A 15,000-nucleotide genomic window follows, 5' to 3' on the forward strand; every position below is an offset into this window, starting at 1 on the left:
ATTCTCTTCCAGTCTTATAGATATTATATATACCTATACAGATGGTGCATTCCACACTCTTTATCAATAGAAATAACGTAGTAGTCCCTTCCTAAATGCCCACTGAATCTAATCACCCTCCAGGAGCTTTGTACACTCATGGCAAGGCAATCCCATCAACCCGGCCTTAAGCCAAAATTCTCATGATGGCAAGTTCACTTTACCCTAGCCCTCAGCCAACTTTTTCATGACAGCGTGCTCACATCACTCACTCCTCAAGGCAAATTTTTTCATGACATGATGATCACATCATCTGGATTGTAGGGGTTTATTCAAAACATGTCAATTACTGTTGATCAATTAAATTACAAAAAATAAGGAGTTTGACTATATAAGTAGCATACACTTCCTGGCAAAATTAAAAGAACAGGAACAATAGTTTTTCCATATTTGTTTTTAGTTACAGAGAAGTTAATTATTGTTTATCAATAAAAATACTAAAAAAACAGGATCTAGACTCACTTTCAAAGGTTCAAGTACAAGTGTTCTAAACTTCATACTTATATAGAGAGCAAAACACACACATAACCAGTACATAGCCTCTCCTTCATCGTACCAACTCCTGCCCCTAAGCCCCCTGGGGTTAAAGGGAGGCTCGGGGAGGTGGGCCTTGCCAGTCCTCCTCCCCCAGATATAACCAATCTTCAGTGCTGTGTATAAATGAAAGGCTGGGAAGAGGGGAAAAGACTCTCCCATCCAGCAAGTGAGGCAAACTGTGGGCCCTGTTGGCTGGGAATGGGAACTACTTGTCCCGCCTATGTTCTGGCAGCCGCCAGTCAAGAGTGAAGCTTGTGGGGGAAAGCCCTAGGGAACCCGACAGGTGGATGATGGGGCCCGCAGCCTGCCACCCCCTTTTATATGGGGCAACGTCGGCAGGGGTGGCAGAGGTGGCGTCCACCCGGAGTGACTGCCCGAGGCTAAACCTCAGGCAGGAAGTCGGGGTAGGGGCTTGAAACGTCCGTTCCTTGTGTTAGGATGATCAGTTGCCTCTATTGTCAAGGGAACTGGGGAGGCTGAGAGTTAAGGTGGGTGCTCTCTCGGAGGTGAGGAGACCTGGCATCGGTGTGACCAGTGTAGGTGGCTACACCTATTACTGGTTGGGACGCACTGATGGTCATCATCTACAGGGAGTAGCCATTGCCATCTCCAGCCCTCAGTAGTGGAGGTTACTCTTGTCGATGAGTGTATAATGGTACTGAGACTGAAGCTATCATTTGGCTTCATGTCTCTTACTGCTGTTTATGCTCATACCAATGTTAAAAACATTGGTATGAGCATGACGTGAAAGAGATGTTCTACGCCAAACTAGCATCTGTGGCAGACAGTTGTCCCCGGCGAGATATTCGTACTGTTCTGGGGGACTTCCGGGACTTTGCTAGGTCCTATAAATACAGGATTTCTGGCTCCTGGTACCAGCGCCCAGACCTGCATCGTTGGACATGGTACAGTGATGCGGGTAATGCAGCCAAAGAGATGGACCACAGACTCGTTAGCACTCGTCGGAGGATCATCCAGAACTCCAGGGTGTATAGGAGTGCTGAGTTCTGTGGTACTGACCATAGAATGGTTGTGGCTACCCTCCAGGTCCACTTCAAAACTCCCCAGCGGTCCAATGATCACCCTAGGGTATTTTATTTGGACAGGCTGAGGGAGGTGGAGTGTGCCCATGGGTTTGCTGAGGCATTCTCTGGTCGTTTCACAATGCTCGACAGTCTGACAGACCCTGTTCTTCTGTGGGATACCTTCAAGCAAAAAACACTTGATGCAGCTCAAGAGACAATTGGTGTACACTGCAGCTCGTCTGACAGGGGATCGGGAATTGCACCATTCTCATGTGCACAGAACTCGGCCTCTGTTAAGAAGGGACAAGGAACAGTTTATTTGGAGTCTTGCAGAGGAGGCAGAAGGCCATTTCTTAGTAAATGACCTTTGTCCTGTATACCAAGCCCTCAGAAAGCTGAACTCCAAGCCCTCCACAGCAGTTCACTCAGTAAGTGGTCAGATTGTCTCAGATCCTGTTGGGGTGCAGGAATGTTGGGCTGAATATTTTGAACAGATGTACCAGGTTGACCCACCAACAGTTAACTTGGATGCGGGGAGTGCCAAGATTCCATTGCCGTACCCACCCATCAGTGAGGATCCTCCCTCCCTAACTGAAGTTGGGGGGGAGATCTCCAAGCTGAAGAGTGGCAAAGCAGCAGGCATCTCTGGCATACCAGCTGAAATGTTAAAAGGCTGGTGGTGAACCTATGGTGTGGGGGTTACATGCTGTCCTGGCTGCCATCTGGCAGTCCAGTACCATTCCTCCTGACCTATAGTGCTATAAAGTGTGGTGGGGGCCAGTCGAGCTTCTTTCCCGTTAGTTCAGGAGTGAGGCAAGGCTGTGTCCTTGCACCAACACTTTTCAACACTTGCATGGACTGGATACTAGGCAGAGCTACTGTTCAAAGTCATTGTGGAGCAAGTCTGGACAATATCAAGGGTACAGACCTTGAATTTGGCAATGATGTTGCTATTCTGAGTCTTTGGAAACCTTATTGGTGGTTCTGGATGCATTTAGCAATGAAGCGAAACCCTTGGGTCTAGAGGTCTCCTGGACCAAGACCAAGGTCCAGGACTTTGGGGACTTGCTAGAACCTGTTCAGTCGGTATGTGCTTGAGGCGAGGATATAGAAGTCACAGAGAGCTTTACATACCTTGGTAGTGTAGTTCATAACTCTGAGCTGTCTGAACAGGAAGTCAGCAGAAGGACTGGCCTGGCAGCAGTGGTCATGAACTCTCTCGACAAGAGTATTTGGAGATGTCGATACCTGTGCAGAAGGACCAAGCTACGGGTTTTCAAGGCCCTGATACTGCCAGTTTCACTATACGGTAGTGAAACCTGGACATTATCCTGTGTCTTGGAGTCTCGTCTTGAGGCCTTCTGTAATAGGTCCTTGCGCTGGATCTTGAGTTACTGTTGGCGGGACCATGTGACCAACCAATAGTTGCACCGTGAGACTGGCACAGGACCTGTTATATGCACAATCCGTGATTGCCACATCAGGCTATACAACAACCTGGCTCGCTTTCCTCAGGATGATCCTGCCTGTCAGGTTGTCTCTGTTCAAGACAGCCCTAGGTGGAGGAGCCCTGTGGGATGACCTAGGAAGTCATGGTTTGAGCAGATCGATCAAACCATTCACGAAGAACTCGAGATAGGCAGAGTCCCTGCCTGGCGGCTTGCCATGAGGGATCCTCACAGGTATATACAAAGGGTTGGATGCGGCTATGCGCACCCATTGGTTTTAGCTCCTAGATGATGATAACACACAGCAGCCTCCATTGTTATGACATGCAAATGTGCTATCTATAATTCAGGTTCACCCTTCCCTTGTCATGTCTTTACACATCAGAGAATTAAAACGTGACTATGGGTACCCAAGAAAATGACATTAGGGTTCACAATGAATCCTAAGGGTATTGCTGAAAGTCTAAGATTAGAGACAGAATGTGTAAAGATAAAAATATGTCTCCCTCAACAAATAACCCTTCTAAGCTGGTACTCAGGCCTACAGTTATCTAGAAATTTCAGGAACAATCCAACATACATTAGATACAAATAATCAGATATAGAAAACTAAAATTTACTGATATGATGCTGTATAAGCATCATCATATATAGTTAGTTAGACATTCATTACATTTAGTGTGATAAATGACAAAAATCTTAACATGCTTCAGACAGTAAAATGTCAAGCAAAAGAATTTCTTATTGCTGAAATCTCTCTGATATGTATATGCATGTTACCATTGCATGCAGGTAAATACTGCCACTAATAACTTTTACTAATATTCATCTTGCAGAATTAATCCCTATGATCAAAGATGACATGACCATCCCGTCATGGAAAAATCTGGGACAAGGGCCGGGTGACAAGAACATATCGTCACTGGACAAAATGGCCATAGGCCGGATGAAGCGAACTTGCTGTCATGAGCGAAGGCCAAGGTGACAGAAAGTCCACAAACCTCTTGGAGTGTGATGAGACTCATTTAGCATTTAAAAGGGGTATTTAGCAGTATTTTCATCAATTAACAAGTGTGGAATGTGATGTGTGTAAGCCATGACTAGACGAGAACCGGCTCCAGAAAAGATGCCATACCCATGCTTAGCATCATATTCCAGGGTGCTGTGACCAGCAGTGCAGGTAATACTATGGAAAACTGAAAAATACGAAAAAATAAGATATACGACACAAATAACAAATTCTTTTTATTTTCTTTCTTGCGCCGACTTACTTACTACATCCGGAAAAAGCGAATAAAAAAACAAATATTAACACTGGAAAGTGGAAAAAAAAAGCTTAAAAGTTTATGCAAAATAACTTTGCAAAGAGGAGGCACAGTGTCTTGTCACTGCTCACGAGTGTCCGCACGCACCTAGCCTGCAAGCCATACACAAACATCATGTCATGAAAATACGTGGCTAAATATGCTACCATGGAAAATTTCACTGAGGGCCTGGGTGATGGGAATGTGCCAATATTAAGAATTTAGCTGAGGGTTCAGGTGCCAGTATATGACTTTCCATGAGTGCACAAAGCTCTTGGAGGAGCTTAGACTCTATAGTCATTTAAAAAGGGATTCTTTCATTACTTTTACCAGTAAACGATGGTGGAAAGCATTATCAGTTTATCAGAAAATGAATGGGGAAAGTACTAATCATGAGCCATTGTTGGAAGAGCACCGGCATGAGAGTGGACATCATTCCCATGCTCAGACTCTTATTCCTACCTAATGTAACCAGCGACACAGGATAACTTACAGATAATTGGGTTTGAATTTTTTTTTTTTAAATGACACAAAATACAAAAGTTACTATTACTATCATTGCACTATGTTGTAGACAACCTAGTGAGAGAATATGGAGTCTGCTCAACAAAAACAGTCTATTACCACCTTGATACAGCATAATTAATTTCAAAAATTACTTACATATAAATTAAAAAATAACATTGCAATGGGGAGACAGTCTTGATACTAAACGCAAGTTTTCATGTGGCCTGGGTCTATATGGCTCACACAGAAGTGGCCACTGCAGAAAGCCTAATGCCCAGATTTTGGTCTAGGTGTGGAAAGCAAAGCATCTAGATTCAATGCATTAATCCTCTTACAAAGAGGTCTCCTATCACCATGCCCGAACAACATGCCAGATAGTACACACAGTCAGCTGCTCAAGGGAAAAAGTACATTTGTGGAAAAGATAAATTTACCCAGCTTTTGGTTATGCTCTTGGCTGCAAAATAAATCATTGCTTTGGAGGTTAAAAAGAGGCTTTAGGCCTCCCTTTGCAAGACTCTCCCTCCTCAATGACCACAGCCAGAGCCAAACAAGCAAACAACTATTATGTGCATACAACTTGGAACAGACAAACCCCACATGACATGATGTGTTATCTTCCTAACATGATTAATGACACTATGATGACACTAGAGCATATCAATCATCATTTATGGGTTAATAATTAATTAAGAAAATAAATATTGCTTGGATATCTCTTGACAAAAGTAGCATTTTTAAACTTACTTGATCATGAAGATAAAACTGGCCATGAGGAGGAGGTTGTTGCATCCCTTGATTAGTTTGGGGAGTCATGCCATTGTGCATCATGCTCTGGATCTGCTGCTGTTGGTTTGCCAGTCGCTGGATGTCGCCCTGGATCTCAGTGAGGGAGTCTGTCATCCTGTAAGGTTGTGTATAAGAGTCTGGGCCCATGGAGAAACGACGAGGATGTGATGGAGGTAGTGCAGCTCGGTCACTGGGCAGCCGCCAGGTACCAGGCTCCAAGTAAAGGCTCATCCGTCGCAGGTCAACTCTGGAGTCTCGAGGATCTCTGGGTAAGGTGGACAGCCTCCGCATCTGTACAGCAGGTGGGTGGTCCATGGAAGAGCGTCGAGAGCCCTCCAAATCACTCTCCCCACTGCAAGAACACACCACCACATGCACCACACACCACAGCAAACATGCCAGTCTCACTCAATAAACACCTTGTGAGGAGCCTAGGCTCATCAACTGATCTTAAATACAATTCTGAATTCATTTTGGCAAAGAAACAGTAGAGCAGAAAATTTTCACACAACAAAGCTCTTAAGTGATTGATACCAAGGTAACAATATTTTGGAACAAACATGCATGTAATGATAATATTCCTCTTAAAAGCAAATGCAAAGGCAAAAAACTCAAACAGAATATCAAATGACAAATAAACTGTGTTGGTATATATTCATGCAATGTAAAGCAGTTACTAAAGCATGATTATTGACTGTCTGTGAGGGAATCAAAGCTAATGCACTCATGCACAATACTAAAGGAAAATATATTATATTTCTGGTTATGAAACTATACAGCAAAACAGAAATCCCATGTAAAAACACATTTATTCAACACACACCACACATCTCTACAAAAAAGGAGCTGCTGTTTCATCAGCCTCTGATTACGAATTCACAACTTTCAGTTATTATAAGGCTAAAACTTGACAATCAGTGTATCCTCAGATATGACTTCTAAGTTTGAAAGTGATGCAAATTAAAATGAGAACTGAAAAGTATGTATTTCAAATATCCTCTACAAAAAAAACTTGGCGTTAGGTATGCCATATCTTCTTGATCAATTTAAATTCTTATCATTCATCAGAATAGATTTCTACTATTCCACCCTACATAATTGATATAAAACAATGCACTATAGTATATTCTTTCATAATAAGCATTTCAAAAAAATTTGTACTTGATAAGACATCTATAATCAACAAAATCATGTACAAGTCTTTCCTCATCATCCAAGCAGAATTCAATCCTTGAGAGAACACAGGCTTTGGGGAGAGCTGAAATTAAGTTACTGAATAACTATTACAATAGGAATCATCCTATGTCACTCAGAATAAAACTGTTTGTTATTGTATGACCGTGACATTAGACATTCAGTGGTACTAATTCTTATGTTGCACATAATCTACCTGCTCTCATCTCTCAGTGAACAAAAAATACATAAAATTGTGATGTACACACAAAGTAAAGTATAGTGTATGTCTAAATGCCAGTCTATGGCTCAAGAAAACACAAAATAAAACATAAAAATGATTAAGTTGTGGCACTCATATAAAAAACTTGGAAGCTGAACATATGTAACTACACCCTTAATTTTTGAAGCCCTGGCAAACTGAAGTTGCTTTACAATCAGTGATATTTCTGATTTTCCTTATGCATCTCTCTTGATTATGGTGAATCACTATAATATCATATCAAGAGGTAGCGGTAATATATGGATCAATATACCTCAACTCAACTTCAACTCTCCCCACTGTTCCGCCTCTAAATGAAAAAACTGCAATTCAAAATAATGCCATTATGGTTGATGCTACAACTTTCAAATTAATTCAGCTATGAGAAAATGTCATCTACTTTAGTGGACCATTCCTGGTGGGTGTGAGGAAGAGGGTCATTTGCAGTTAGCTAGCCTGTGTTATTGGTACATGAATCAGGAAACTACAAAATGACTGTTATAGCCCAGCTCAGGTCATTTCTTGAGAGGCGCAAGGGCAGAAGTGCCAACAGGTAAACTAAGTACACAGGTAATCAGCATCCGATACATCTGTATGGACTTTTGCTTTTTGCAGTCTTGCATATGGCATTTGATAATAAAAAATCACACTGATGAGTCTGTCAATGTCTTAAGAACACTTTTATACCAATATCAGAAAAAATATCATATTTGTGTACATTTACACATTAAAGTTTCTTTCATCAGGACTCCTTGGTAATATGTTGTAATTTAAGAAGGGGTATGTACCAAGTATGAAGCATTTACTGCTAAAAAATAACAGTATTCTCTATGTGTACCAAGTATGAAGTACTAATGTTAAAAAATAACAGTATGAATAATGATTACAAAGATTTTGGTTTGACTTTGCTCCAATGGTTGGTACCATCCACACTCAGCAAATTTGTTTTGATTTAAAATTGATCATTTCCAGGGTAAACTGCACTTCAAATATGAAGAGCACCTAGAAGCCAGATCTTTAAACTTCCAAAATATAAGTGAGACATCGATCATTTTATGTTAAGGGGACCATCCCGGGAAATGACCATCTTTCCCTACTCATTACATCATAAAAAATATCGGTTAAGAGATAACTGATTGATTCTTTTTACACTATATTGAGTATAGAATTGCACTTCATTTCATATACAATTTTAACCTTGCTCCCCCATAGAGGGGGGTAACCCCCAAAAGTCAAGAATTGTTTGTTTTTTTTGACTTCGGTACATCCCAACTGCCACAGTTATTAACTGAATAGTCCCAAAAAAATACTTGTGTTAGAATAACCCTAGCCTAAGGCCATGTAAATGTCTGATTTTTTATTTTTATATATATATATATTTTTTTTTTTTTTTTGGTGAGGGACTGCTTGATATAAGAGTACTATTTTTGGTTTGCTTTTTTCAACATTAAAAAATTTATATTTTTTTATTAGGGCAAAAATTTTAAAATCAGCCATTTACACGACATTAGGACGCCGAGGCTCTAGCAAAAGCAACAAACTGCATTTGAATCGCACGAAAATTACAAGAGTTAGGATGTACCAAAGGTTATGTAAAGAAGGAACTGAGATACGCCGTATTATATTTGAGCACCTAGCCAAAGTTCATTATCTCTTATTTTTCTCTGAATCTAATGACATTATATATATATAAAAAAAGATTATTTAGTGTACTTTCCAATGAGATGATTACCAAGTCAATAGGAATAGGTCACTGGGTGTTTATAATTTTCCAGGAGGATCATGTGGACATGAACACAAACACAAAGTTAAAAATATGAATCATCCTCATTTAGTAGGCCTACATTGACTTTCATATCTAAATAATAAAATATATTAGTTATCCCTCTCACACCGTGTTCTTTGATAATTGTCAATATTAACAGATTGCAAAGGGGAAAAAGTGTAGAGTTGGTGATTAGCCATTTGCACCCATTATCTTTACTAAGAAGTGGATAAATCATGCAGACGGCTAGGTGTGGTGGTATATTTGTGAATTCATGGTATCTAAGACCTACGGTAATGTCTAAATATATCATTTTTTATCAGGAATGCACAAAACAAATACGATAGCTTTTTTAACTCTAAATGAAGACTGCGCACACAAAAGGGCTCAAAATTCCATATGGTTTTTATTTCAGAGTGGGTATTACTGAGTACTATCATCGACATGAAATAATCAGTATCTCAACTATAGATCCGAAGCTCAAAAATCCGACATTCATATTGATTCAGCCTTTACAACGGTAACAACCAATTTCAAATCAAATCAAATTTACCTATGCTGTGATGTACAAACCGTTGAGCAAAATGTAACGGAAATATTTTAAATCTTACTTACAAGGCTATTTTCAAACATTAGTGCTTCGTATGTAATAAACATACAGATTCCTTCGTAACCTACAACATATTGCCAGGGAGTCTCGATGGAAGAATATTTGGTGTATAAAAGGACACAAAACACTTTTTTAAAATATATTTCACAAAATATTTCATCAAAAATAACGGTGATATAATTTTTTCCTGTTACTGGTATAAAAGTGTTCCTTGAACATTCACGAACTCATATCTATGCACAATGTCATAATCAAATGCTATATGCATGACTGCAAAATGCAAAAGTCGGCTGCAAGACAACGAGCCACAGCAGGCGTTTAATACTTGTTTGGTAGTTTCCTCATCCATGTATCTATACTCTACGCTAGCTACCTCAATTTGACCCTGTCCCCCCCATCCTATCTGGGACGGTCCTCATAAGTAGTACACAGTGATATATACTCTGAAATATAAACAATATGGAACTGTGAACCCGCTCTTATGCATAGTCTTCGTATAGAGTTGAAACTCCTATTGTATCATTTCGCACATTTCCGATAAAAATATAATGCGCAAACTTTACTGTAGGCCATAGGTGCCATAAATACGTAGATATCTACCTACACCTAGGTGTCCGATGATTTTTATGCACTTCTTAACAAAGATAACAGGTGCAGATGACAAAACACCAACTCTTCACTTGTTCCCCAAGGCAAGGCAAAGGCTTATTGTTAATGAAAACGATTTGACATGGATAACTAATATTTTTATTTGTTATCCATATTTGTCCTTTGATTTGGTTTATCCAGACGGTAATAGCTTATTTTCCTTGCACAGACTCCATATCATCTCTCTATATTGTAATTAACTAATAAAAAATGATGTAACATTTGCTTATTTGTGTCATATATCTCATTTTTTTGTAATTTTCAATTTTTCATAATACAACCTGCCCGATGACAGCATGTTCACGTCAGCCGATTCTCAATCCAGATTTTTCCTTGATAGGGCCGTAACGTCATCCGGATCGTAGGGGTTAATGCAGGTCCAGAGGTGTATTTAAAGTTGATACTGGATGCTGTCACTGCATATGCGCACTAGAGATCTGAATTAACTTTAATACTGGATGAACTTTTTTGGCATATACAGAAGACGCCCTATGTAAACACACGCACATAAGGTTAATAACATCATGATTAGGTTTCAAATTCAAAGTACAAACTTCCTGAATCTTTATATTACAATAACTTTAAAACCTCACGGAAATTCTTTACTAAGTTCCTCGATAGCAATGTCCTGAAAAAACTACTCTACCTCTGTACCCTGAGCTCACTCGCAAATAAAGAGCTCTCGGAGAAAACTCTCCCTCAAATATAAAATGATGTTACAAATATCTATTTTTGATACCTTTATATCAGTTGCCTATAAAATCTAAAGGGTATTTGAAGCCATTTAAATATATTTATTTGGAGTGACATATTTATTTGTAGTGACATTTATTTGCAGTGACACAAATACATATCTTCATGTTATAATAATACCATATATGTGTATATATTTTTTTCTCAGTAGGGAATAACTCATTATGAACATTAGTGTGTGATATGAAACTCAAAGAAGGTCGCTGCTAATTGCCACTACACAAATACCTGCTCTTCTATGTAAAACAGCAGATTTACTGATAATCACATTGACTTGTGCATCTGGCATTGTGTCTTACATATTCTATGCAAGTATTGTGGATTTAGATCAAACTTTTATGATGCGTACAGAAGACCCCCCATACATATAATAATCCTGGAAAATTATAAACACCTTGTGACCATCTCTACCCTCCCTTTACCTGTGTGGAGCATAGGAAAAATTCAATAGTTTCAGTTATTCTCGCCTTCCATTTATTTCACACACGTTTCTATGATTCCCAAAATTGAACCGACATGTATTAATACTAGGACTATATAACTATGATTTTGTTCTGATACTGTCATCCACAGTTATCCATTTCTTCACAATTTGATTTTCCTAAAAACAGAAAGAAAAAAATAATAACAATAATAGTTGTCTTTCTGATTTAACACATTTATCAAATGTTTCACACAAGAATATCTGCTTTTATAACCAGGGGAAAAAAAAGACATCTTTACAATAACTCTTACTGATGTGGTAATAATCTCATCGCAAAGTACACGAAATAAGTTTTTTTTCATTTATAATATCATTAGATTTAGCAAAAAAATAATAGAGACAACGATCATATGCAAGCAACCAAATTTCCAACTGCAACTTCTCAACTCCTTGTTTACGAAAGCTTTGGTACTATTCAACAATAGTAATTTTCCAGTGCCTCTATCTCAGTATGTTGCTTTTGCTAGAGCATTGAAGTGTGCCAGGCACCTCATAGTGCAATTTTTTAATTTCAATAAAAACAAGAAAATAAGGATTACACAAAACCAAAAGCATTACCCAAATATTGTTCACTATGACAGACTGTCGCCCCCCAAAAATTAACAGAAATAAAAAAATCAGGCTACAAGGTACCCTGTGCATTGAGAGGATGTAACTAAAGAATAATTTTCTGGTTAATCAGGGAAAATTTACGAAACCATGACGGTAAAAAATAAATCAACATTTTTCGATTTTTCCCCTCTTCCACTATGGAATGGCCAGGCTAAAATCAATTATTAATTACCTAAAACCATGATCTTTTTATTATCAAATGACTGGAGCAAGTTAGGTGTTATCTGGAATGGTTCCCTGAATATAGTTTTTATCATTGTTAAATTTGCAGAAAAATTAAAACTAAAAATCAAAGATAAGATCAGCGAAAGAATTGTTTTTTCTAGCAAAAGTGCAAATAATGATATTTTTACTTTGGTTTACCCAGTATACATTTGCTTCTTTGTGAAGGTTAACCATCTAACAGTAAGTTTAGATACTAGATGGCTGTGGAATGACTGTAAGTGTGGAATAAATTGAAGCATGAGAAAGGAAAATGGCAAGGAACTCTTAATTATCATAAAGAGAAGAGTGGAACTTCTGTTTTAATTCTGGTAATTATAACAGTATCATGTAAATTATACAAATAGTTTTGCATCTAGTTACATCTGATACCACACTCATTGGCTTAACATGACAATGTTAATTTGTGTGATATTTTATGGAGTCTTTTCTAGCACTTTCTTTGAAATAGCTTTAGCAATATCGTTGACAAAAAAATAAATGAAAATGAAATCAAGAAAAAATCATTAATACTAATAATATTTGCTGCGAGCAAATTTAGGCAAAGTGAGGAGGGCTTACCTCGGAAGCAGTCTCTATGATTTTCATTATGACAGAGTTGGGCTATTCATTTTAAATTATCTTGGCTATAATGATTCCACATTCCTACTGCCAAATGTGAAGCTCTTCCGATGTCACTTCATACCTTATATGTCATGCTAATAATTAACATCAGCATCAAGTTTAAGGCATTTTCTTCTAATTATTTCATAAAAGCCAACATGTATACCTAATCAGATAGAGGAAGGAGCACTTATATTCTTAAAGGAAAAGATTTTTCTCAACAACTTTCTTAATTTTCAGATATATCTGTAGGATTGTGCTCGACATCAAAACATTAAATAAAATTTGGTATAAATTGACCCATTAGATCCAGGTGAAGTGTCCATCATATCATGAAAAATCTGGCTGAGGGTTAGGGTGATAGGCAAGTGCCTTCATGAAATATTCAGCTGAAGACTAGGATGGTAGTACATACAGCTCCTGGAGGAAGATTAGACTCAGTGGGCATACCGGATTGGGCTCTTGCATCATTTCCACTAATAAAGTCTGGTAAACGAGGGTTGAATGCACCATCCCTTGGCCATGGCTGGAAGAACACCAGCTCCAGAGTGAACACTATTTTAATGTTTAGGATTCTGTTCTTGCCCACCATGGCCAGCAGCACAGGGTGCAAATACAGTAAAATTGAATAATACAAAAATATTTTTAAATTATACAAATAACAAAATGCTACTTTTCATTGTTATTGCATAGAGTTATAGACTAACTTGACACGTGATGTTGAGTCTGTACAAGGCAAGCAGTCTATTTCCATCTTTTACTGTCTTGATGCAGCATAACAAATGCAAACCATAGACCTTCGAAAACGACAAAAGAATTCTTAAAAATGCTTAAGCAGAAAGAGATATCATTTCAAAAAGGCAGCTACTAGTCTTGATATTTTACTTGATATTTTGTGTGGTCCAGGCCTTAAAGCCATATATACCCAGGAGTCATCATTCAAGTTAGCCTTGTGCCCAGATTTTGGGACACAGTGTTAAAACAGTGATTTTGCAATATCTATTTTTCTGTATATTTTGATGATTTTTCTTAACATTACTCTACCATGTACAGATCTGAAACTTCTTTTATGTTTTAAAATAACAGAGGAATCACATATTCTACCCATACTTTATATGTTATATATACTTTTCTCATTTCTTTTGCATGTTATAGTCTACACACTGACATTAAGAACTTTTACATGACTATGCTACTTCATATCTCCTAAGAACTTATACAGGAAACAGAAAAATAGCTTAACTGGCTTTTTTTTTTTTTAATGATGAAATAAATCTTACTTTGTTCCTCTCTCCCCCCTAAAAAAGGGCACATATATTGTCTCATAAGTATCCCACATCACTAATCCTGGAGGAATTAAACATAGAGGATACCAAAAGTACTTACTTTAGCATCTATTAGACAAGATTATCATCATCATAAAATCACTAGAACACCTTTTTATCATTTCACAGTACACACTGATGCAAAACTGAAATAATCTTTAGAATGCTTCAGAGGGAACAGGAGCTCCTTTACAAATTGGTTATAGAATAATTGGAATGTCTATCATCACAAACACCTCAAATTAACCCATTAGCGACTGGTGTCCCATATATGAGACACCTGAAAAAATAAACATTGCCAGGTGTCCCGCCAGTGTGACGCTGTATCGGGGCTCGCGCTCCGACACAGCAGCGGGCCGCAGCCGGCAGGCGGACAGACTCCGGGGAAGCTCCGCCCGCTGATTTTGTAGCTGCCCGGAATATTTCATTTTTGGCTTCAAAATATACCAGCGTGAATGGGTTAATCTGAAATCCACTTTAATCAGTCTCTACTTGAATGTCCATTTCTCTTCTAACATGCTTTTCCTGATGAAATACTGTATTAGAAAAAGTGATGTAAGAGAAGAAAATATCAATATGCTGATTTAGTTAGTAGAGGTAGAAGAGGAAGAAAAGGAAAAAGGCCATAAAATGGAGAGCATCAAAGACAGGACAAAAGTATAAATGAAAACATTTGAGACTTAAGTTAATACGAAGATGTCAGTATTAAAATAGAAAGGTCATCACAGCTACTACCTGAGCTTATTTATCATTAACTTGTGGACTTAATATCTTTGGTTGGAATGAGCAGTAATGGGCTTCAGTGACTAGAATTCCAAACTACCGAGTAGGAAATCAGGCTTGCATTCTCCAGTAAAGATTTGAAACTGAGGAGAAAGTTTTAAGATGGATTTT

At 38.3% G+C, this 15,000-nt stretch overlaps 2 protein-coding genes across 2 annotated transcripts in view; both read right to left on the reverse strand.

Annotated features, from left to right (window-relative positions):
• The window catches only part of LOC138866058 (uncharacterized), a gene marked incomplete at its 3' end in the record, with an annotated part of 19,082 nt that extends 5,071 nt beyond the window's left edge, over positions 1-14,011 (reverse strand). Inside the window, 1 exon segment of the mRNA XM_070137753.1 lies at positions 5,608-14,011. Coding sequence (XP_069993854.1) covers positions 5,608-5,964 — 357 coding nt within the window.
• A 149-nt stretch (positions 14,012-14,160) lies between these two features.
• LOC113827292 (uncharacterized) overlaps positions 14,161-15,000 on the reverse strand; it is a gene marked incomplete in the record, with an annotated part of 45,207 nt that continues 44,367 nt past the window's right edge. Inside the window, 1 exon segment of the mRNA XM_070137751.1 lies at positions 14,161-14,571. Coding sequence (XP_069993852.1) covers positions 14,349-14,571 — 223 coding nt within the window.

Source organism: Penaeus vannamei, chromosome 23 (genome assembly GCF_042767895.1).
Source record: "Penaeus vannamei isolate JL-2024 chromosome 23, ASM4276789v1, whole genome shotgun sequence".
Lineage (NCBI taxonomy): Eukaryota > Metazoa > Arthropoda > Malacostraca > Decapoda > Penaeidae > Penaeus > Penaeus vannamei.